Raw genomic sequence first — 25,316 nt, 5'->3', positions numbered from 1 at the left:
TCCATACAGTGGAATATTATTCAGCCATATAAAGCAATGAAGTCTTGATGTGGATGAACCTTCCCCCTTTTGTGCTGGGGATTGAACCCAAGGCCTTGTGCACGTCAGGCAAGCACTCATCCAACTGAGCTATATCGGAAGCCCCTGATTTGGATCAATCTTAGCAATATTGTGTTAAGTGAAAGATACCATACACAAAAATCCACATATGAAATGTCCAAAATAGGCAAATCCAAAAAGACAAAGCAGACTAGTGGTTGCTAGGGGATGAAGGGAAGGGAGCATGCACAGTGAATGCTGATGAGTACAGAGATCCTTTTTGGAGTGACAAAAATATTTTTGAACTAAGAGAGGTGTACAACTTTATGAATATACTAAGAAGAACTTAACTGTATATTTTAAAATTATATCTAAATTTAAATAAAAAAGATGAAATGAGTTATTAACATCAAAGTAAAATTCAAAGCAAAAAATACAAAGGTTAAAAAGCAATATTATATAATAAATGTCAATTCATTCTCACACACACACACACACACACACACACACACGCAAATCCTAAATGTTTATGCTCCCAACAGATAACAGAAAAATTCCCCAGACTTAGAAATTAAACAACAGAATTCTAAATAATGCATGGATAAAAAGAGAAAAAATAGAAAGTAATCTGGACTGAGTGAAAAAAAAAACACAAAACATCACACTTTGTCAGCTATAATAATATTACAGATAAATTCATAGTATTAAATGTTTATATTACAAAAGTCCCAATAAGATTTTACTCCAAGAAGCTTATTAAGTAAAGGAGCAAAATGAATTATAAAGCAAGAATAAAAATAAAAACAGAATTCAACAAAAATGAAAACATAAAAATAATAAAAAAAAGTCAACAAAAATAAAAGGTGTCTCTTTGGTTTTGGATTCAGGGCAATGTTGACTTCATAAAATGATTTAGGGTAGCATTACTTTTTTTTAAATGATTCTGTGGAAATTCATTCTTGTATGTTCAGCAGAATTCTCAAAGAAGCAAAAAAATCCTATGAAAAGATTTAAAAATAATAACCTATTTCTAGAGCAATTGCAAACTACTAATGCTAATTAGTTTTATAACAATACTAATAGAAAAGACAGGATATAATTACACATTCCACAGACTTTTTTTTTTTTTTTTAGAATTTTTTTTTAATATTTATTTTTTAGTTTTCGGCAGACACAACATCTTTGTTGGTATGTGGTGCTGAGGATCGAACCCGGGCCGCATTCATGCCAGGCGAGCGCGCTACCGCCTGAGCCACATTCCCAGCCCCTCCACAGACATTTTAAAGGATAGTTAAGAGAATACTATACACAACTCTATGCACATGAATTCAAAATGAACCAATTCCTCAAAAAACACAAACGATGTAAACTCACTCAAACGCAATAGCCTGAATAACACAATAACTGTTAAAGAACTGAATTCATACTTTAAAACTTCAGATTAAGAAATCTCCAGCCGGGGCTGGAGATGTGGCTCAAGCGGTAGCGCGCTCGCATGGCACGTGTGCGGCCCGGGTTCGATCCTTAGCACCACATACAAACAAAGATGTTGTGTCTGCCGAAAACTAAAAAATAAATAAATAAATATTAAAAAAAAAAAAAAAAAAGAAATCTCCAGGCTAGGAGCATTCAAGGCCTCTTAGGGCAACAGACCTAGGTTACAGACCAGGTCCAGAGTTGTCTGCAGAGTAGACAGTTTGGAGCAAGGACCTCACTATTTCCTAAAATCACTGCTATATTTTGATTGGGAGCAAGCTATGTGTGATTTTTACATGGACCATGCTGCAGCTTGGAGAAGGCTGGGGGAAAAGTGCTGGGGATATGGCCCTGTGGGAGAGGTCACTGGGTTCAATCCCCGGTACTGCCAAAACAAAAACAAAACAATAATAATGAAACAACAGGCCAAGGGAGTGCGCCATGAGCATAGAAAACTACAGCTTGGTTAGGGACTGAGAAAGGTGGGAAGGAAGGAAAAGAAACCAAAGAAAGAAATCTCCAGGCTAAATGGCTTGAAAATTCTACCAAACATACAAGAAGAAATAATATGTACTCTACAATCTCTTCAAAATCAAAAAGGATGGAATGAATGCTCCCCAAATCATTTCATGAGGCCTATCAGCATTAACACCAAACAAACAGTATAAGAAAGGAAGACAATACCAACATTTCCCATAAATATAAATGCAAAAATCTTAACAAACTGAACCCAGGAATATATAAACAGAATACACTGTGAACCAACTGGGACTTATTCTGGGAAGGCAACACTGGGCCAACATCTGAAAAAAATCAATCAACATAATCAACTACATTAACAGTCTAAAGAAGAAAAACTTTATGATCATAGCCAATGATCTAATTTTATTTTCTCCTTAAATTCAACATCCATTCTATAAACAGAAAGAAACTTCTTCAACTTGATAAAGGTCATCTAAAAAAAATATCCTACAGGCTACACTACTCTTAATGGTGAGAAAATGAAACTTTCCCCAAAACCGAAACAAAGCAAGAAAATTCCCTCACAACTCTTCATCAACATTGTATTGGAAGTCTATCTAGAGTAATTAGGCAAGAGAAATAAATCAAAGACCCAAAAACTGGGAAGAAGAAATAAAACTGCCCCTATGTACAAAAAACATGATTATCTGCATAGAAAATCCTAAGAAATCCATCATAAAATTCCTTCAATTAATAAATGCAATGTTACAGAGTACAAGAAGTTCAGCTAATTTGTATCAGTAATATATCAATATGGTTGATGTAAAAAAAAAAAAATCAACCACACTTCTGGCAACAAACAATTAGAACCTGAATCTCAAAAATAATACCATTTAAAATAGCTCTGGTGGGATATATCTAAAAAATATATACAGGATCTATTTTTTTTTTTAAAGAGAGTGAGTGAGAGAGAGAATTTTTAAATATTTATTTATTTTTTTAGTTCTCGGCGGACACAACATCTTTGTATGTGGTGCTGAGGATGGAACCCAGGCCGCACGCACGCCAGGCGAGCGCACTACCGCTTGAGCCACATCCCCAGCCCTGTACAGGATCTAAATAAATAAAAACACACATTAAAGTCATGGATTAGAAGAACAAGATACTAAAAGTATCGGTGCTCCTCAAGTTAAGGATTCAGGTCAACCCCAATCAAATTCGCAGCATGAATGCTTTTGCAGACAAAGACAATCTAATTCTAAACTTATTTAGAAACATGAAAGAATTACAGTAGCCAAAATATTTTAAAAAGGAGAAAAAAACTGGAAGAATCATACTACTCAATTTTAAAATTAAAATTTAAAAAACTACATTCATCAAGTATTAGCAAAGAGACAGACAACACATATCAATAAAATAGTATGCAGAGTCCAGAAACAGACTCACATAAATATATGTGGTCAACTGATTTTTCATGAAATCGAAAATACAATTCAGTGAATAAAGGACAGCTTTTTAACAAATGGTATTAGAACAATGAGATTTGCTTTAAAAAGAAAATCTCAACTAAAACCTAATACTTTATGTGAACATTAATTTTAAAAGTATGCAAAAAATCCAAATTTATTGTTCTAAAACTCTAGGGAAAAAGGGAAAAGGAATGAAGCAAAGGATTATTAGCCATGACACCAAAAGCACAATGCATAAAAGACAAACTCAGTAATCAGTACTTCAAAATTATGAAGTTTTATTCTAAGAAAGATCCTGGGAAGAGGATGAGAAGGAAACTACAGACTGTGAGGGGGGAAAAAATTGTAATCACATATCAGGGAAAGGACTTGTATCCAGAATATATACATTTTGAATATTTTTTATTGTCAATGGACCTTTTATCTACTTATTTTCTATTTATGTGAGGTGCTGAGAATCGAACCCAGTGCCTCACATGTGCTAGGCAAGCCTCTACTGAGCTACAACTCCAGCCCTCATCTACCAACTGAGCTATACACCCCAGCCCCCTCAGAATATATTTTTAAAACTCAAAAAATCAACAGGCAAACAACCACTTTAAAAGTGGGCCAAAAAAAAAAAAAAGGCTTGAAATTTCATCAAAGATATATGGCAAATAAGCATGTGAAATCCATGTTGTACAGCATTAGCCATTAAGGAAATACAAATTAAAACCATGATTTGATCCACTGTATGCATACTAGATTATCTAACAGAAAATTTAAAAATATTGACAATTAAAAGTATCAGCAAGGTCACAGACCAACTCTGTGTACATAAAAATTGCTCATGTACATAAAAAATGGAATGGAGAGCTGGTGTAGCTTAGTTGGTAGACATATGCCTGTCATATGTGTGGTACTGGGTTGGATCCTCAGCACCATATAAAAAACATAAATTAAAATAAAGGCATTGTGTTCATCTACAACTAAAAAAAAATATTAAAAAAAAAAAAAAAACAGGAAGAACTGGACACAATAGCATACGCCTGTAATTCCAACAGCTTGGGAGGCTGAGGAAGCCTCAGCAATTTAGTGAGACCCTGTCTCAAAATAAAAAAATGAAAGGGCTCAGTTGGTAGAGTGCTTGCCTTGCATGCACAAGGCCCTGGGTTTGTTCCCCAGGAAAAAAAATAATAATAATAAATATTTAATTAATTAAATTTAAAAATTAAAATTAAAATAAATGAAAAAAAAAAAAAACTGGGGATGTAGCTCAGTGGTTAAGCATACCAGGCTCAATCCCTGATGTCCTCCCTGCCAAAATAAGGAAAATGGAAAATAGTTTGGCAGTTCATAATAAAGTTTAATGTATTTTATACTAGAGAAATTAAACATATGTTCACATAAAAAACTGACACCAAAAACTGGCATCAACCCTAATGGCCTCCAACAAGTAAACAGATGAACAAACTGTGATACATCCACGCAACAGAATGCTTCTCAGCAATGAAGAATACAGACTATTGACACATGCAAAAATGTGGGCAACTCTCAAAAGAATTATGCTGAAGCAAAAAAGACTACCTCAAAGAATCATATACCACATAATTCCATTCCATAGGACATTCTCAAAACCTTAAATAATGAGAACAGACGAGTGGCTAAGAGCATAGAACGGGTGGTTATGCATTTTCTGATGAAGTTCTCTGTATCCTGACTGTGCTGGTGATTACATGAATCCCTATAGGTGTTCACAGAACAGGGCCTGGGCATATAGCTCAGTTGGTAGAGTGTTTGCCTCACATGCACAAGGCCCTGGATTCAATTCCCAGCAACAAAAAAAATAGTTCACAGAACAGTTAAGCATAGTGGTACACACATGCCTATCATCCCAGCAACATGGGAAGCTGAGACAGGAGGACTGTAAGTCTAAGGCCAGCCTTCACAAGTTAATAAGACCCTATTTCAAAATACAAAATTTTTTAAAAGGTAGGGGTTGGTGATGTATCTTAGTGGTAAAGCACTCTGAGTTCAATCCCCAGTAGTAAAAAAAAAAAAAAAAAGATGTATGCCTCCTCATGCCTCCTCAAATTGATCCATATATGCACAACAATTCCAATTAATCCAGTTGTTTTTTTTTCTAGAAATGATAAACTGACTTTAAAATTTAAATGAAAAGTCCAAGATCTAATAGCCAACATAATAGTGGGAAAGAAATGCAAGTTGAACATCTTACATTAACCAAGTATGAAGACTTAAAAAATGAAGCAATCATATAAGAATAAGGTTAAAAAGGAAGACATTAGAGAATTTAGAAACAGGCCCAAACATACACTGTTACTTGACTTATGAAAGAAGTGCTACAGTATATTGGTAGAAAGACAGGGTATTTCAAAAATTGGTGCTGGATTATCTGGATATTCATAGGGGAAAAATAAACCTCACAGCATACAGAACAACTGAGAGGGAATTAAATGTGAAAAAGAAAGCTAAAAAGAAAAACTTTTAAGAAAACAGGAAAATATTTTAAGAATTCTGGGCAGGCAAATATTTCTTAAACAACAGACAAAAGCACCAGTTGACAAAAAATTATATAGGGCTGGGAATGTAGCTCAGTGGTAGAGTACTTGCCTAGCATGCATAAGGCCCTGGGTTACATTTGTAGGACCAAAAAAGACAAAAAAAACTGAACCATTTGTTAAAATCAAAGAACTCCTGTTTATCAAAAGATTCTATTAGCCTATAATCCCGAGAGTCTGAGAAGAATTTGAGGCCAGCCTGAGCAATGTAAATGGACCCTGTCTCAAAACACAAACAACAACAACAAAAAATCTTTAAGTAAAAAGATGAAAAGGCAAGTCACAGACTGGATAAGACATTTGCAGTACTAAGGTCATTATAACCAGTTGGCAAATAAGCAACTGAAAAGGTGTTCAACATCTCTGGTGTTTAGAAAAATGTAAACTAAACCCTAGCAAGAGGGCTGGAGTTGTGGCTCCAATGGTAGAGTGCTCATCTAGCCACATGCAAAGCCCTAGGTTCAATCCTCAGCACCACATTAAATAAATAAATAAAGGTGTTGTGTCCAACTACAACTAAAAAATAAATGTTAAAAAAAAAAAACCTAGCAAGAAACTGCTACATACCAAAAATAGTTAATTTGTGATGATATAAATCACAACAGTGGCTTACCTTTTAAAGGGAATGAGTGGAAGTTGTGCACAAGAGGATTCTATGGTGCTGGCAATGCTTTATTTAAATTTGTATCAGGCTAGTGAGAAACACAAAGGTGTTCATTTTATAAAAGCTTTATACTTAAGACAAGCTCGCTTTTCTATATAAATTATACTTTCCTATATAAATTATATACTTCATTTAAGAAGTTCATATTAAAAAAGAAAAAATTTCCCATAAGCTACTCCAAATCTAGGTGATTTCACCAATGATTTTACTAAAAATTTACACACACTTTCAAAAAAAAATAAAATCTCTCATTTAATGAGCCAGAGTAACCTTATACCACAAACTTGACAAAGAAATTATAAGAAAAGAAAATTACAGGACAGTCTCTATCATGGGTAAAGTTGTAAACATTCTAAAAATACATGTTATACTGAATCTCGTGACATATATAAATTGGGTTTACTCCAAAAAAGCACTCAACATTCGAAAACGAATTAATGTAATTCACCAACATCAAAAGACTAAAAGAAAAAAATCATGATTATCTGGATACAACCAGATTTGTAAGAAACGCACTCTCAGCAAATTAAGAAACTTCTTCAAACTGATATGGAGTTATCTACAATACAAACCTATGAGCTTACATCACACCTACGAGTGAAATATTAAAAGCATTCTCTGAAAAAGAAAAAAAGACAAGGATGCCTTTTATCACCACTTTTCAATACTCTACTAAAGTCTTAGTTAAGAAGAAGGAAAAAAAGCTATAAAATTTAAAAGGAAGTGAAAGAACGAACAAGGCTCATCGTGGAAAAGATGCCTGTTTATTGAGGAACAGCTCTGTGTATTTATAGAGCCTGGGGTGGTTTGAGAGTTTAGCAGTTTAATGGTTTGACAGATGGCATGGGGTGCTTTCTGATTGGTGGTAAGGATCATGTGAGCCAGCAGGGCTCACCTATGGCCAGCTCTTCTGGGGGATGGGAAAGTTAGTCTTTGGAGCTGGGGTGACTCCCAACAGGAAGGAATAAAACTGCTAGTATTCCCAGTGTACAAAATTATATATATAAAATCTGAAAATATATAAATTTTTAGTCTCAAAATCCTTATTGTCTAAAGCAAACTTTTAAAAAACTGAAAAGAATCTATAAATAAAAAGATATGAATAAATAAAACTGAGGTCTTATAAAAGGAACCCTACACAGCAATGAAAATTGATGAACTACTACTACTGTCACAAACAACTTGAGTAAATCCCACATAATGTTGAGTAAAGGACAGAATAGGACACACCAAAGAATTCCACTTATACATTCAAAAACAGGCAAATATGGGGCTGGGATTGTGGCTCAGCAGTAGAGCACTCACCTAGCACAGGCGGGACCCGGGTTCTATCCTCAGCACCACATAAAAATTAAGGCATTGTGGGGCTGGCAATGTGGCTCAAGCGGTAGCGCGCTCGCCTGGCATGCGTGCGGCCCGGGTTCGATCCTCAGCACCACATACCAACAAAGATGTTGTGTCCGCCGAGAACATGTACACCTAAAAAGTAAATTTTTTTTTTTAATTTTTTAAAATATTTATTTTTTAGTTTTCGGCGGACACAACATCTTTGTTTGTATGTGGTGCTGAGGATTGAACCCGGGCCACATGCATGCCAGGCGAGCGCGCTACCGCTTGAGCCACATCCCCAGCCCCTAAAAAGTAAATATTAAAAAAAAAAAAAAACAGGCAAATAAATCCATGAAGTTAAGATGTGGTCAATGGTTAGAACATAGTGGTTACTTTTAGAGAAGACAGGGAATTATGATTGGTAGAGAGTTTAAGGCAAGTTTCTAAAATATATTACATCTTGAATAGAAAAAACTGTTACAACATGGGTATGCTCATTTAGTGATAATTCATTGAGCTGCAGACTTCTGCTTTGTGCACTTTAAGGCATATATGTTATGTGCAAATGTTTCAAAAAAGCTTACTATGCATGCTCCACTATTAAAACATATTAATAAAGCTGGCCTCAGTGGCGCACACCTGTAATTCCAGCAGCTTGGGAGGCTGAAGCAAGAGGATCGAAAATTCAAAGCCAGCCTCAAGCAATGGCGAGGAGTTAAACAACTCAGTGAGACCCTATCTCTAAATAAAATACAAAATAGGTCTGGGAATGTGGCTCAGTGGTCGCATGCCCCTGAGTTCAATACCCAGTATCACCAAAAAAAAAAAATCTTAATGGCTGCACTTCTTTTGTTCTTAAAAGCAAAACCTAAGTTCCCAAGTTCACTCTTTATTTTTTGGTTTTTTTTTTTTTTTTAGTTGTAGATGGACACAATACCTTTATTTTATTTATTTATTTTTATGCGGTGCTGGAGATGGAACCCAGTGCCTCACACATGCTAGGCAAGCGCTCTACAACTGAGCCACAACCCCAGTCCAAAAACCTAAATTCTTAAGCATGGCAAATAGATCAGCTATCTTTGACTTAATTCTCAACTCTATCCACCCTCCACACTTCACATCTCAATTTACCAAATTATTTACAGGCCCAGGGCATAATATGCTGCTTTAATCTTTACGTCTTTACTAGTTCCATTGCCTGAAATTTTTTCCTGCTTACACTCCATCCACTCACCACACACATTTCACCAATTTGGATGTTAACTCCTTCAAGGCCATTCCCTAGCCCTCTTTAGGACTAACCACTCCCAGGTCAGGGATATAGATCAGCGTTAGAGTGCTTGCCTAGCAAGTAAAAGACCTGGGTTCAATCCCTAGTTTTAAGAGAAAAATAAGTAAATAACAGGTCCCTCTCTTCTGTACTGAGTTTATCTATTACCATAGAGATCAAACTATAACCTAACTATCTGCATTTCAATCCATATCTATGAAACCATGAACAATTCAAGCACAAGATCTAAATTTTGATGTTTCTAGTACCTAGCATAAGGCTTAGCACATGCTTGTTACTCAATAAATTTCACTCATTCATACATGTGTCTACAAATCAGGCTGTCCAACCATTTAGGATGAAGTCTAAATCTTATACTTTCTCCATAGCAATGAGCACATTATAGGCACACTATAGTGATGCTATAGCCAGTAGTGAACTTGTATTGAAATTCAGTTGAATGGACAAAATGCTCTTTACAAATCATACGCGCACCTAAGATAAGTACATATGCCTATTATCTTAGGTGATTGCAAATGGTCATCTTCCTAGTGTTTTGAGCTAGAAGAAACCAATAGAAATCACTTAGTCAAAATCAAAACCCAGGGCTGGGGATGTGGCTCAAGCGGTAGCGCGCTCGCCTGGCATGCGTGCGGCCCGGGTTCGATCCTCAGCACCACATACAAACAAAGATGTTGTGTCCGCTAAAAATAAATAAATATTAAAAAAAAAAAAAAAAATCAAAACCCAGAGAAATTAAGGTGCTTGCTCAAGGTCAAGGCTATAGCAAGAACCAAGACTAAGACTCAAATCCCCTGGCTTCTCATTAAGGCACTGGGATTTAAATCCCAGAAGACACAATCCCAAACATTATAATCCAGAATGCTGAACAAAAGATCAAAATCCCTAAAGTATAAAATACTGAAAGATCAAACTCTTGAAAATATAAATCTGGGGCTGGGGATGTGACTCAAGTGGTAGCGCACTCGCCTGGCATGCGTGGGGCCCAGGTTCGATCCTCAGTACCACATACAAACAAAGATTTTGTGTCCACCAAAAAAAACTAAAAAATAAATATTAAAAAAAATTCTCATTCTCATTCTCTCTCTCTTTACAAAAAAAAAAAAAGAAAATATAAATCTGAAAAAAAATAATCTTTTTTTCGCGGGGGCAGGATACTGGGGATTAACTCAGGGGCACTCGACCACTGAGCCACATCCCCAGCCCTGTTTTTTTGTATTTTACTTAGAGACAGGGTCTATACTGAGTTGTTTAGCACCTCTCTTTTTGCTGAGGCTGGCTTTGAACTCGAAATCCTCCAGTCTCAGCCTCTCAAGCCGCTGGGATTACAAGCGTGCACCACTGCACCTGGCTGAAAAAAATAATCTTTCCAATAAAGATATTTTACATGCCAGGCACAGTGGTGTCTGCCTATAATCCCAGCCACTCAGGAAGCTGAAGCAGGAGGATTGAGAGTTCAAAGCCAACCTCAACAATTTAGCGAGCAAGGCTTTGAGCAACTTAGCCAGACCCTCTCTCAAAATAAAAAATAAAAAAGCCTGAGAACGTGGCTCAGTGGTTAAGCATCCCTGGGATTCAGTCCCCTAGTACCAAAAAAAAAATGCATTTTACACTTTTAAAAAGAGATCTGAGAAACATAAACATGATAATGCTTCATAGGCCACTTTAAACAATAAGACAATAACATATGTTTTGCAAGCATTAACAATGAACACTTTGCAAAAGTATAATATTTATGAACAAACAATATTTGTAAAAAAAAAAAAAAATCAAACTAGTTATAATGGTGCACACCTATAATCCCAGCTACTCAAGAGGCTGAAGCAGGAGTATTGGTCAGCCTCCATGACCCTGTCTCAAAATAAAACATAAAAAAGGACAGGAGATGTAACTCAGTGGTAGAGCACCTCTGGGTTCTTTTCTTAGTACTGGGGGTGGGATGGGGGGGATAACCTTAAAAATAAATATTGTGAAAGACAACCTATATTTTTTTAGGTGACATCAAAAACCACAATGTGTTAGTATCACACATGCATTTGCTTTAAGAACAGAGGTGAGGAAATTTTATCTTTCAAAAATGCAGATGTACAAAAAAGACATCTCTTCATTTACTGAGGAATTTTCAATATTTTCATGTATAAGTATAATGCTCACATACTAATTCAACATTGTTGCTAATGCACATTTGCAGGATTTAATTTGTAAAAAAATGCATAAACAAATTAGAATTCTCAAAGTCTTTACAAAATTTATACCTGTTATTGAAAATGATGTGAAGACAAAATATACAAAGCATAACCAATTATAAAAAAAATGTTGACAAAAACGCAGAAAAATAATCTGAAAATTCAATATAAGAAAAATGTGTTATGGGAATAGAGTATGGGCAACTGAACAGATGTAGTCCATAAGTGCTGATCAACTCTCAAGATCATTAACTATATTTTTAAGTCTTGCACTGAGATAAATAGCTGTTTTTTCTTTTCTTAAGTATTGTTCTTGGTGGAGAATGCATGCACATTCCTTTTCTGTCATACTGCTCATTTTGAAATTCTTCTATGATTCAATATAGAGCAATATGATCATTCTCTATTAAAATTTTCCATTTTCTGCACCATGCTATGTTGTTTTGGTTACACAGAAAACTCTTCTACACTTATTCAATATACAGAGAACAAGTTCAGCAGAAACAACTGGGGACTGAACCTAAGTGTGTTCTACCATTGAGGTACATCCTCCAACCTTTTTTAAGTTCTATTTTGAGACAAGGTCTCACTAAGTTATGGGAGCTTGCCTCAAACTTGCGTCCTACCTCAGTTTCCCAAGCCACCGTGGGCCACTGCGGCTGGCCATCATTGCCTATCTTATCCTACCATGCACATAATTACTTTCAAATCAGTCAGTCATATCACTGGCCTCCTCAAGCATATATGGATTTAATTCATTAAAAGCTCCTTGAATCAGGAATGCCAATGCAGACAGATGACACATTTTTAAACTTTTTATCCTTGCTGAATCACATCATGGATAATACATTCACCTGAAATTTCTGTCCCATGCACTGGACTAAATGGAAAAAACAATCTTTGTTGGTAATACCTTGACATTCATTTTTAGAAGTCTTGATCACACATATTTCCAAATCTGTCTTTATGGTATGACATAAGAAATTCACTTCTTCTGCAAAGTCCATCAAATGATCAAATAAGCCTTTTATAAATAATTCATATTTTCTAGTCACTAATACAGAAAGGAGCAAATAAGTCCTTGAAGTTTCAGATCCAACAAGGACATGAACTTTATTGTAGGTGATAAAAAAAAAATTTTTTTAAGTGAGATAATTTTGAAAGTATTTTCCATTAACCAAAGTAAGGCATATACTCATTTGTCTATGTTAAATATAAGTCTGTCTTCTTCAACAGTCAAACCTGTATGCAAGAAGAGTTCACCATTTAATGTGTTTTGTGACACTGGAGGAACCTTTGATTCAGAATGTCCCTGAGCTTGTCAAATCCTTTGTGTTCTCTGACAAAGGGCATTTTTTTTGGAAAGTGAGCATGGTGCTGTATGGAGGGGCAAGAGCAGTGAAGAACTGATTTGACAGGGGAGATTTCTTGTATTTTTCACTGCATTTTCACTCCTTCTGTTATATTTCAGACACTCACTGCATTTTTATGAACAATGGGGTTTTTTTTTTTTTTGTTATTTTTGTTGTTGATGATGTTTGGTACCAGGGATTGAACCCAGGGGCACTTAACCATTGAGCCACATTCTCAGCCCTTTTTAATATCTTATTTAGAGTCAGGGTCTCACTGAGTTGCTCAGCACCTCGCTAAGTTGCTGAGGCTGGCTTTCCTCCTGCCTCAGGCTTCAGCTGCTGGGATTACAAGTGTACACCACCACACCTAGCTGGAAAGTAGTTTTTAAGGGGCTGGGGATGTGGCTCAAGTGGTAGCGCGCTCGCCTGGCATGCGTGCGTCCCGGGTTCAATCCTCAGCACCACATACAAACAAAGATGCTGTGTCCGTCTGCCGAAAACTAAAAAATAAATATTAAAATTCTCTCTCTCTCTCTTTAAAAAAATAAAAAAGAGGGGCTGGGGATGTGGCTCAGGCGGTAGCGCGCTCGCCTGGCATGTGTGCGGCGAGGGTTCGATCCTCAGCACCACATACCAACAAAGATGTTGTGTCCGCCGAAAACTAAAAAATAAATATTAAAAAAAAAATTCTCTCTCTCTCTCTCCCCTCTCTCACTCTCTTAAAAAAAAATAAAAAAATAAAAAAGTAGTTTTTAATCTACAAACTTAAGTACATGTTGTCTATTTGAAAGTTCAGTTATTGCTTGGTCATTCAATTAAATAATTTTCTGTTTTCACAGAACCAATACTAGCTTTTAGCTTCTACTGTTAAGTAGACTAGTATACTTAAGTTATCACTGCCTTTTCATGAGGAAACAATTTCACAGATTTCTTCCATGTGTAATAAGGAATATTTAGCTTCCCCAATACCAAATCTCTAATTAGTCAGGGTGCTCTAGTGAGATATGTACATAGATATATAAGAAGGGATTAATTGGGAGAATTGGCCCACACAATTATGGTAGCTAAAAAGTCCCATGACAGGCTGTCTGCAAGCTGGGAAGTCAGTAGCATGGCTTAGTCCAAGCTCAAAGGTCTCAGAACCAGTGAAGCCAATGGTGTTAACTCTTACTCCAAGGCCAAAAGACCCTAACAATGGCCCAGAAGCAACTGATGTTAAGTCCTGAGATCCAAAGGTCAGAAGTTCTCATGTCTAAAACAGCAGAAAAAACTTTTTAGTTTTGTTTCTTCTCTCAAGGCCTCCAGGCTACTGGATGATGCGCACCCACATTGAGGGGCACCTTCCCCACCTACTCAGATTCAGCCAGACTCGGGTATTAACTTCCTCTGGAAAGCAATCTCACAAACACACACCAAAAATAATGCTTAGCCAAGTTTCTCAGTATTCATTTTACAACTATGATGGATATAACTGAAAATATATTAATCCTTTCCTCAGAATTCAACTTCCTACCCACTTATATAGTCTTTTTTTAAAAAATAGAATTTGCCGTTTTTCAGGATTTTTGGCTTCCAGGATCTAAAAATTCAGAATTTAATCTTTCAGTATTGTAATTCTCAGGATTTTAGACTTTAGAGGTTTTGATCTTTGGGGATTTCAACATCCAGGATCATAGCATTTGGGATTCTGACTGGCACTATTCATTTAGTGCTTTCTTACAATCCAAGCAGTATCACTTTTGTATCATGTGACTTCTCAGAGAAGATGGTATGACTGCTTCATTACAGATGATTAATATCCTCAATTTTAAGACTTAATGATTTCATTTAAAACTGTGTTTAAACACATGAACACTAAAAGTACCAACAAGTTCAACCAGGAAAACACCATTTCCAGTTCCAATATCAAGCACTGAAGCATCCAGTGGAATCTTGTGTTTCTGCATCCACTTTATTAGTCGATTCATACTCTCTTCCCCAAACCTGTTAGAAACAGAATAAGTTACAAATAACAGATACAGCGCAAAAGTTACAACTCCAATTTATTTAAACTGTATATCATACCCCAAATTAAGTCTTTTTTGAAAGTGAGTAGAGTATTTGTGACTACCTAAACTTGTCTATATTGTTATTTAGGAGAAAACACCTTCAAAAACTCAAAAGAGAATACACTAGGTTGATGTATTATTAATTTTTTTTTTTAGATAAATTGAAAAGTCACATGTCTTTTTTTTCTTGATCTTTACTATTTATATAAGATCAGAATTTCTTTATTTATTTTTTTGAGAGAGAGAGAGAATTTTAATATTTATTTTTTTTAGTATCTGGTGGACACAACATCGTTGTATGTGGTGCTGAGTATCGCACCCAGGCCGCATGCATGCCAGGCGAGCGCGCTACCGCTTGAGCCACTTCCCCAGCCCCTGTATTATTTACTAATATTTCTCTATATCAGCATTAAAACATGAACATGTCTCAAAAACTGCTATCTCAGACATCAGTATATGTTGATGGCTTAAAATTTTATTGCAAATTGCAAAATAGTACCTATGGAATGAAAATAATTTCCTAATACTCTTATGAACTTAAAACTGGGTCATTAAAAAAGGAAAGAGATACTTTATTTTTTTTTTTTTTTTTTTTTTTTAAAAAGAGAGTGAGAGAGGGGGACAGAGAGAGAGAGAAAGAATTTTAACATTTATTTATTTTTTCTTAGTTCTTGGCGGACACAACATCTTTGTTGGTATGTGGTGCTGCTGAGGATCAAACCCGGGCCGCACGCATGCCAGGCGAGCGCGCTACCGCTTGAGCCACATCCCCAGCCCCCGGAAAGAGATACTTTAAATCCACCCACTTAAACCAGATTCAACCCAGAATTCCCAAGATTTTTAGCCTTGGTTTTCTTTGACATAAGTGTACACACACATAGACATATAGTATTTTGGATCATAATTGATTCTTTTCTAACTCACCAGACTTCTCCTGTATCTCCATATTCTTGAAAAGTTTGTAGTTCTCTCTCATAGACAGCATCCCAACTATGTAAACAATGAAATGCAAAGCAAGATTCTAGAATTAAACTGTATTAAACTGTGAAGCAAATATATGTTTTCAATACAATACAGTGCTACTTAAGACAGGTTCAAAACATTATTGGTCTTTCCAGCGGTGACGATCTCCCCACGAGAATATGCCTCTCGCAAAGGATCTCCTTCATCCCTCTCTGGAAGAGAAGTGGAAACACAAGAAGCAGCGCCTGGTGCAGAGCCCCAACTCCTATTTCATGGACATGAAATGCTCAGGATGCTATAAAATCACCACAGTTTTTATCCATGCACAAACAGTAGTTTTGTGTGTTGGCTGCTCCACTGTCCTCTGCCAGCCTACTGGAGGAAAAGCAAGACTTACAGAAGGATGTTCCTTCAGGAGGAAGCAGCACTAAAAGCAGCCTGAATCAAGATGAATGGGAAAACATCCCAATAAACACATTTTGGATTAAAAAAAATTTATTAGTGTTACCGAATGCACGTTAATTCAATTTCATAATATACTTGAGTCAAAAATGAAAAGTGTGGGCAGCAAAGTAAGTTTACATATGAAGAACTTAAAATATCCATACAAAATAAATATTAATTTTAGCTTAAAAAATTACAGAGAACACTGCCCAGGGATCTCTTAAGTCCCAGACCCATGTCCAAAATTTGACAGTACAAGCCTAGGGTCATTACAGCATATTTGGTTTTCGATGATGCTACCAGTACAGCAGTTGCTCACAAAGAAACCCATCTGATAAAATCTGCTTAAAGATTAAATTAAGATTAAAGTTCTAAACCAGTCTCTTTCCTCTGATGTCTCCACTTCGCCCTGTGAAAATTTAGTGCTCTGCTTAAGTCTTCTCTCATTTTACATATACACCCCTATCATTTTCCTATACATCTCAAGAATCCCTACTCCCTCTTACCCCTCCAAGTTATTTCTCATCCTAACTTTTTTCCACATTTTCATTCGTCTAATAATTCACTGAACAATTACTGAACGTCTGTTTCGTTTTTTGCAGTACTGAGGATGGAATCCAGGATAGCTTTACCACCGAGCCACAGGCTCAGGCCTTTTCATTCTCCTTAAGTTGCCCAGGCTGGCCTCCAACTCGCGATGCTCCTGCCTCAGCCTCTGCTGGGCTGGCGGGCGCCGCAGGCCACTTTCTCCGACGGCAAGCCGCCGCCGCCGCCGCCGCCTCCCACCCCCGCCTCCTCGCTCGCTCAGCGGGTCTCCTTCGCCTATCCTCGCCGGCGCCTAAGGTCCCGACCATCTCAACCCCAGGTCCCTCGGTGGTCCCTCGGCCCCTCACTCGCCGCCTCCTCACCCCAGGACCCCTAAAAGGCCTCCCCAAAAGCTTTCAGAGCCCGTCCTGCACCCAAGCCCCTCTTGCTCCACGCGGGTAAAGACGGGCTAACGGCCCCCGGGTGGCCCGGAGAGCCCTCCTGGCAACCCCCTCACCGCCCCAAGCCCCTAACCGCCCCGGGCCTCGCCGTCACGCCCCCACCCCCGGGCCCAGGCCGGCCAGCGCAGTTCGCCCTCCCTATTCTGCGCCACACTTACTGCTCTCGGGTCCCCAGTGCCGACGGGACGAAGCCATCCTTCACGGGACTACCCTCCCGGGACAGCGCCGCCGCAGCGCCGCCGCCGTCAGCGCCCGCGCTCATCTCGCTCGGCGACCCAGTCGGCCGTTAGGGTCGCCATAGAGACGTGGCACGGGCAGAGCGGACGCCCGGACTTGGCACCTCTAGGCGGCGGGAGGCCGCCTTCTCCACTGCTCCGGGCCCGGCGCTGGGGCGCCAGGGGGCGGGGCGGGAAGTGCGGCTGCTTCCAGGCTTTTCTAGGTGCTCCCAGCACCGCGTAAGCGGGCAGAGCTTCGGCTTCCACCCTGAGGGCTCCGCCAGCGTCGAAGGTACTCGCTTCGTTTAAGTTTCAGCGCGACCTCATCTGTAGACTGCTCTTTGCAAGGGAGCACTCGAAACATTGCATTTTGGAAAACGGCGGGAAAAGGAGGCCACAGAAACACCTAAAGCCGATGCTTCTCAACCCAAATGCTCATTACCTCGTAGCTGCACGTCTTGGGCAGATCTGGGAATGGTGTGGAACAGTTCCTCACGTTATCTGCTTTCAGCCACAAGGCCTGTTTCGTTTGTGGCCGGAATTCTGGCTCAGAGTAAGCACTCTGACCATTTCTGACTTGATGTCATCCGTGGACGTGGGGTTTATGGCCAAGGAAATGAACTCCCTACGACTCTGGTAGTACACCAGCCACCAGGAGCAGTTCGTTGTGGCAGAAAAGGTACTGACCATAGTGAGTCAGGACGGCTGGGTAGGTGATAGCTCTGTCATAACCAGGCACCTGGACTTGTCAAAAACCTCTGCTTCAGTTTGCCCACCATACCATGCTCCAAACAGATGGGGGACTTGTTCTACAAAATTGCTCCACGTGTGCCACTTGGTCTAGCTGCCATTAGTAGTTCCACAGTAAAATGCCAGAAAGTCTAGAGCAAAGAGTCTGGGATTATTTTCTGCAGTAAGAATTAAATATTTGTGGGCTAATGTCCTAGGCTAGGACCTCAGAGGCCTCCACCAAGGCTGCCTTCCAACCAAAATAAGATGTTCCCAAGGCTATGTTTCTGTTGCTTAGGCAGACAGAAGTCCAATAACAAGTCCCTGGAGGTAAACAGTGTCAACAGTTGCCTTATAGCTCTCAGAAGTCTGAATGTGCATACTGCCTAATATCTTAAGGCAACCACTGGTGGTAGCATAAAGAAAAAGGCAGATGAGAATCCATGTACATGGTGATTAAGGAACTTAAAGAGCATAAGAAACCTTATTACAGAGCAATAAAACCACCGGATACCATGGCCAATTGGTGCCGCCCTGGGCAAATGGTTGTTTTGATCTTTCCTAGACTGGATGCTAGAGAAAGCGAACTTGAGTGTGCTGAGTGGGTCTTAAAAAGTTGTAGGTGCCAATTAAGAAGTACTCATGACAGGTAAGGCCATCTTCAGCTTTAAGTACTAACAGTCTTGTTAGTACTTAAGATGTTTTGTTGTGTGTAATGAAAACTGTAAACAGTTGTTGGTATGGAGTCCTGGAAAAACCCATGATTTATAGAGTTCCTTCCTTAACTCCAGGCAGGATTATTCTGGCTGTTTAGTTCCAAAGGCTGTGTGGGGCACCACCTCTGATCACCCAGGGCAACAGGATTCTTGGTAGGAGAAGGAGAAGCTCAATCAAGCAAGCTAACCATCACCAGGGAGAAGCAGGAATGTACAAAGGAACACAGTCCTGCCTATTGGGTGCCAGTTACACAAGGCAGGAGAGAACTTATAGTACTTGTGGTTGCCTCTCTGATTCTGCTTCTGCTTCTGCTTTCTGATCCCTGCAGACTGGCACCCTACTCAACCACACCTCTTATGAAACTGCACTTCTAAGAGTTCTCAAGCACTTCCCAGTTGGCACAGCTCAGGGTCAAGTTCAGGATTTATTCTTTCCTGGCTCTGTAACAGTCAGTACTGAACAAACACACTTCCTGAAAAACCCTTCTTATTTTCTCACCACCTCCTGCTCTAACTTTTGAAAAGGGGTATTGGACACCAGCTTTAGAGTTGGATCCCCAGGTTTTGAGCCCTAGCCTGACCATGCATAAGCATGGGCAAATTTCTTAATTTCTCAGGACATCAGTTTGCTCATGCTTATGACAAGGACAATAACAGCACCTATCACATGATATGGCTTTAGAGAATAAATGAAATCAGGCCAGTCAAATCCTGCCTGGTACCCGGTAAATGCTCAGTAAATGTGAACTTGGTTTCTTCACCTACAAAAATGGGATTTAAAATGGGTCTACATCAGAGAGTTTTTAGATGAAATCAATATACTGTATGTAAAGAATTTAGAACAGGGTCTACATATATTCAGTGGTTAATAAATATTAGCTATCGTTCTTATTACAGGTTGAGCATCCCTAATCCAAAATGCCCCCAAATCTGAAATGTTGCTCTCAAAAATTTCAGATTTTAGTTTGATGCAGTGATAACACATCTGTAATCCCAGCACCTTGGTAAACTGAGTCAAGAGGATCACAAGTTCAGGCCTGCCTCATCAACTTAGCCAGGCCCTAAGCTACTTAGCAAGAGGCTATCTCAAAATAAAAAATAGAAAGGACTGGGGATGTGGCTCAGTGGTTAAGTGTCCCTGGATTCAATCCCTGATACAAAAAAAAAAAAAAAAGTTTCAGATTTTGGAGCATTTTGGATTTCAGATTTTTGGATTAAGGATGCTCAACTACTGAAGTCTATGCAAATATTCCAAAATCCAAAAACTCCAAAATCTGAACTACTTCAGGTCTCAAGCATTTCAGATAAGGGACACTTATCCTATAGTGATTTCCAATTACAACATCTGCCCTAGCTCCAGACTTCCCTTGCAGCTTGTTACATTAAACTCAATGAAACCAAGCTCACTTGCACCATCCCCTCTCCAGTCTCCATGCCTCCAAACACTCTCTTACTTGTTCTGTACATAGTTGGTGCCTGACCACCTACAATGTCACCCAGAGTGGGTCCTTTCCTCCCTGCACAGTCTCCTCCCTCTCTGGTTTCAGACACTTCTCCATGCCCTATGTTCTTCTGACCACACAGGCTCACAGTTCACTGGGGCCCATTAGCACCATTAGCAACAGCTTCCAAATAAACCTCCCTAGAACCATTTCAGCACTAAGCCCCTTGGCAGGCTCCAGTTCTACCTAGCTCTCCTCTGTTCCTCCAGAGAGGCCTCAGGATGCAACCAGCCTTCCTCTCCTTCAGTGCCTGACATCACTCACTCCTTTCCCTTCTTTTTCCTGCCTGATCGCAGACTATGGAGTCAAGCAGACTTGAACTTCAATCACAACTTAGTTCATTTCAAGAATGACCTTAGGCAAGTTACTTAATTTTTAAGTCTGTTTCCTCAGCTACACCATGGACATAATCCAAATGAAACTGGACTTTCTTGTTCCCATCCTGAGACCCCTCATCGTGGAGAGTGGCATTCCTGTGCATGTATGCTGCAGACATTCATTTTATATATATACAAATGGAATCTTACATTTGCAGTGTTTGTCACTTGCATCTTCATTTAATGAACTGTGGTAATATACTTGGACATTTTTTATTGTTAATGCCTATAGATCTCTCATCTTTTAAACTATATCATAATAATAGAAATGATGGCTAACAGCTGTTACGCCTTTGGAGATGGCCAATGTCCTCCCTTGAATGTAATGTATTCCTTGCTTTACAATAATGTATTCCTTGCTTTATGCCCAAAGCTTCTCAGTTCAGATAGCCCACATTCTTTCTTGAATGTGCTTCTGCTTTCCTAAATCAACTTCTGTGTCTCTGAAAAACAAATGAAGTCTAACAAACCTCAGGCTGTCACTAATCCAGGAACTGTGTTAAACATATCCAATCTTATTATCTCATTGACTCCTGAAAATAGCTACACAAGGTAGACACTAGTATTATACTCATTTCAAAGATAAGCAAACCAGAGGCTGAGGCAGGAGTTCAAAGCCAGCTTCAGCAACAGTGAGGTGCTAAGCAACTCAGTGAGACCCTGTTTCTAAATAAAATACAAAAAAGGGCTAGGGATGTGGCTTAGTGGCCTAATGCTACTGAATTCAATCCCTGGTACTTAAAAAGTAAAAAATAAAAAGATAAGCAAATCAGGCACTGAGAAGTTGCCCAAAGTCACATGATGAGTGCCAAAGCTGAGACTGGAACCCAATCAATGGTTTCTAACGTAAAGCCTTCAATCGTAACCACTAATGTACATAGGCATGCTCTACCCATCAATATGGATACTTTGCCAAAGATTTTCTTGAGGAAGAAACCAAGAGAGACTATATCTGCACATATAATACCAGATCCTGACAATTCTTCATCCCCATCTCTCTCTCTCTCCAAAGTTCAGAATCTCATTGAACTACTCATCTCTTCTTCCTATTTCTCTTTTTCCAAACTCTGCCAGTACATCTGGCTATCTTCCTCTTTCATCTTCTATAAACCATGTTGTTTCTTGAATAAGTAACCAAGGCACTTCCTTATTAGCAAGCCCACACTTTTTATCAGTTTTCTTCTCTCTTCATCCTCCTACAGCTACCTGCTGATCAAACAAGCCATTTTCTTTGGGACTGTCATACATTTTTTTAAAAATTTTGCATTACTGTGAATTAAACCAGGGATGCTCTGCCACAGAACTACAACCACAGCCCACCTGCTTTTTAATTCATTTTTTTTTTTTTGAGGCAGTGTCTTGCTAAGTTGGCCAGGCTGTCCTTGAATTTACAATCCTCCTGCTTCTAATTCTCAAGTCACTAGGATTACAGGTAATCACCACCGAGCCCGCCTTTTGCACCTTTTCATGCAACATTTACTCAATGATTATATACTGGAAGCTGGGGCTGGGGCTGGGGCTCAGTGGTAGAGCGCTTGTCTCACAAGTATGAGGCACTGAGTTCAATCCTTAGTGCCACATAAAAATAAAATTAATAAACAATTATGTATTGAGCAGCTTAGCTCGAGCAAGGCCCTGGGTTTGATTCCCAACACCATATAAAAATAAATAAAATAAATGTATTGTGTCCAATTACAACTAAAAAAAATTTTTTTTCTTAATTTCAGAACAGGCTGGTGGAGAGAAAAAGACAATGCAGAGGAAAAATGAACAAAACTGATGATGCTACTTGGCGATTAAGTGACAAAGAGAAAAGTAAAACAGGAAAGTAAGATTGAAAATATGGTGAGAGGAATGTGGTGCTGATTAGGAAGGGCTCTCTGAGGGTTGGCACTGGGTGTCAGCACAGCCTGTCCCAGGCTGTCAACAGTTGTATTCCCAGGGAACAGAATGTGGACTAAGTAGGGAGTGGCTCAGGATCAACAACACCTGCTGAGGAAGAAGCAGCAGCCAATGGGTGGAAGAAGTGGTTGGGCTGGAGTACTACAGAGCTCCAGCAAACCCAATTTCTACCCACCCTGGAGCTGGAATGACCCTTTAACTTGCTTGCCTAGCAGGTGTGAGGCCCTGAATTAAATCCCCAGTAGAGTCCTGGAGACAGCAAGTGCAAAGCTCCTGAGACAGAATGAGCTAAGAACATAGGAGACTAGTGTAGCTGAAGCTGTGTAAACAAAGGGGACATTAGTAGAGAACAAAATTAGAGGAACCAGTGTGGTGGTGCAACCTGTAATCCCAGCAACTCGGGAGGTTGAGACAGGAGGATCACAAGTTTAAAGCCAGCCGCAGCGATAGCAAGATAACTAAACAACTCAGTGAGACCCTGTCTCTAAAGAAAATACAAAATAGGGCTTGGGATGTGGCTCTGGTTCAGTGCCACTGAGTTCAATCCTTGTTACCAAAAAATAAAAATAATAAAAAATAAAAAGGATTGTAGTGGCCAGGTTACTACAAGGTTTGTGGTTTGACCCAGAAGCATCCTGATTTAAACTTTACATTTAAATGTTGTCATGGGGGCTGAGGTTGTAGCTCAGCGGTAGAGAGCTCGCCTAGCACGAGCGAGGCCCTGGGTTCGATCCTCAGCACCATATAAAAATAAATAAAGATATTGAGTCCAACTACAACTAAAAATTAAATATTTTTTAAAAATGTTGGCATGACCTTTTGGGCTGCTTTATTAATAATAGATTTGGCAGAGAAGGAGTTAAAGGCAAAAGCCAGAATGAGGAGTTTCTCAAACCCTTCATCACTGACATTCTCTGGAAGGGGATAATTCTTTGTTATGGATACTTTTCAGAGTGGTGGGCCCCTCCCCTGAGTTAAACATCAGAAAATGTCTCCAAATATTGCCAAGTGTCCTTTGAACAGGCAAAACTGTCACTAGTCGGGACTCCCTGAGTTAAAGGTGCAGGGTTTCTTGTTGTTTGTGTTGTTTGGTTCGGTATTAGGGACTGAACCCAAGGGTGCTTAACCACTGAGCCACATTCCCAGCCCTTTCTTATTTTTTATTTTGACGCAGAGTCTTGCTAAATTGCTTAGGGCTTCACTAAATTGCTGAGGCTGGCTCTGAACTTGCTATTCTCCTGCCTCAGCTTCCTGAGTCACTGGAATTTCAGGAATGTGCCGCCACACCCAGCAGAGGTGTTTCTGTAACCAGGAAAGAGATGATGGTGGTTTGTGTCAGGGTAGTAGATGTGCTGATGGTGAATTGTAGCATTCTGGATATAGTTTAAAGACTATGGTAGCTGATCAAAACATAGGGTGTTAAGAGAAAGGGAAGTATCAAGGATGAGTGCAAGGTTTTTGACTTGAGTAACTGTCAGAAAACAATTCTGTTTGCAGAGCTTGAAAAGGGTGTGAGAAGCTGGGTATAATGGTTCATGCCTGTGATCCCAGCTGTTCAGGAGACTGAGGCAGAAGGTTTGCAGTTCAAGGCCAGCCTGGGCAATTTAGCAAGAACTGATCTCAAAAATAAAAAGGACTGGGGATGTAGCTCAGTGGAGGAATGCCCAAGATACAATCCCAGATTAAAAAAAAAAAAAAAAAAAAGAAGTGTGAGCAAAAGAGCTTTATATGAAATCAGTTTTGAACATAGAAGATTGAACAAACTGAAAATAATGATTAATAATGTTAGTTCCTTCCTGGAGTTTCTTTTTTCTAACTTTTAAATATATATGCTGAGAATTTAACACAGGGGTGCTCTACCATTGAAACACATTCCCAGTCCTTTTTTTTTTTTAATTTTTGAGACAGAGTCTCCCTTAATTGCTGAGGTCAACCTCAAAACTTGTGATCCTCCTGCCTCAGACTTCCTGAGTCACTGGTGATTACCACCACTTTGATAATTTTTACTGTTATTTCTTTCCATAATTTTTCATTAATTTTGTGTTCTTTTGTACCCAGAACTCAATTGCTTCTTTCTTCTTTCGCTACTACCACCATTCACTTTTTTAAAAGTGTATAGCAAATTATGGTTTTCAAAGTGTTTTCATATGCATTATTTGATCCTCACCACATTCCTGGGGAAAGGCAAGGCGCACATGCACATGTTTATCTCCAGTTTCCAGCTGAAGGAAAACCTACTGTGTACCACACTAACTACACAAAGGCTCCAAAGAGAGCACCACGTTCACTTCTAACCCCCGACCCTCGTGCCACCATCATCCCGAGTCCACCGTTCTGTCTTCCTGTGCCTTCTCCCTCTCCTCGGCACTTCAGTCTCAACCTTGCAGACGAGGTGGTGACGTTAAAGTTGAAATCACATCTTGTCACTCAGGTGTCAAACCCGAAACCATTCAACTGCCTGAATCATCTCCCGTCTTTCAATCTTCAGCTCGGTAGATATTGGCTTTTAATACTGAGTTTCATTTGCCGAAGGGACAAACTGGGGGAAGCAAGGGCTGTACAGAGGACCGGGTGTCCGAGGTGTGGCGAGATGGAGCCGGGTCTT

The 25,316-nt window shown here is 39.1% G+C and overlaps 2 protein-coding genes across 13 annotated transcripts in view; one reads left to right on the top strand and one right to left on the bottom strand.

Annotated features, from left to right (window-relative positions):
- Window positions 1-17,622, bottom strand: part of Eef1akmt2 (EEF1A lysine methyltransferase 2) — a 79,748-nt gene extending 62,126 nt beyond the window's left edge. For 5 of the 12 annotated variants that reach the window (XR_013427150.1, XM_078024647.1, XM_078024651.1 and 2 more), the window contains exons 1-3: window positions 17,429-17,615; window positions 15,802-15,867; window positions 14,698-14,812 (exon numbers count right to left, since the gene is read on the bottom strand). Coding sequence is in view for 10 of the 12 variants with exons in the window: in XM_078024647.1 (XP_077880773.1) it covers window positions 14,698-14,812; window positions 15,802-15,867; window positions 17,429-17,532 (285 nt within the window). In the remaining 2 variants the exon portion in view is untranslated. Of the gene's footprint in view, window positions 1-14,693; window positions 14,813-15,801; window positions 15,872-17,428 lie in introns of those variants that run through there. The other 7 variants (XR_013427166.1, XM_078024664.1, XM_078024666.1 and 4 more) reach the window with 4 other exon arrangements.
- Window positions 16,005-16,334, top strand: LOC101962169 (small ribosomal subunit protein eS27-like). Its single transcript, XM_005320756.4, has one exon. The coding sequence runs from the start codon at window positions 16,020-16,022 to the stop codon at window positions 16,269-16,271; it is 252 nt and encodes an 83-aa protein (XP_005320813.1). The 5' UTR covers window positions 16,005-16,019; the 3' UTR covers window positions 16,272-16,334.
- Window positions 17,623-25,316: the final 7,694 nt, after the last annotated feature.

The sequence above is a fragment of the Ictidomys tridecemlineatus genome, chromosome 1 (genome assembly GCF_052094955.1).
Source record: "Ictidomys tridecemlineatus isolate mIctTri1 chromosome 1, mIctTri1.hap1, whole genome shotgun sequence".
NCBI classification, from domain to species: Eukaryota; Metazoa; Chordata; class Mammalia; order Rodentia; family Sciuridae; genus Ictidomys; species Ictidomys tridecemlineatus.
This window is presented reverse-complemented; position numbering and strand designations above follow the sequence as displayed.

Bases quoted from the DNA above. Each gene is read 5' to 3' on its own strand.
- LOC101962169 (XM_005320756.4), top strand. From the start codon at position 16,020: ATGCCTCTCGCAAAGGATCTCCTTCATCCCTCTCTGGAAGAGAAGTGG.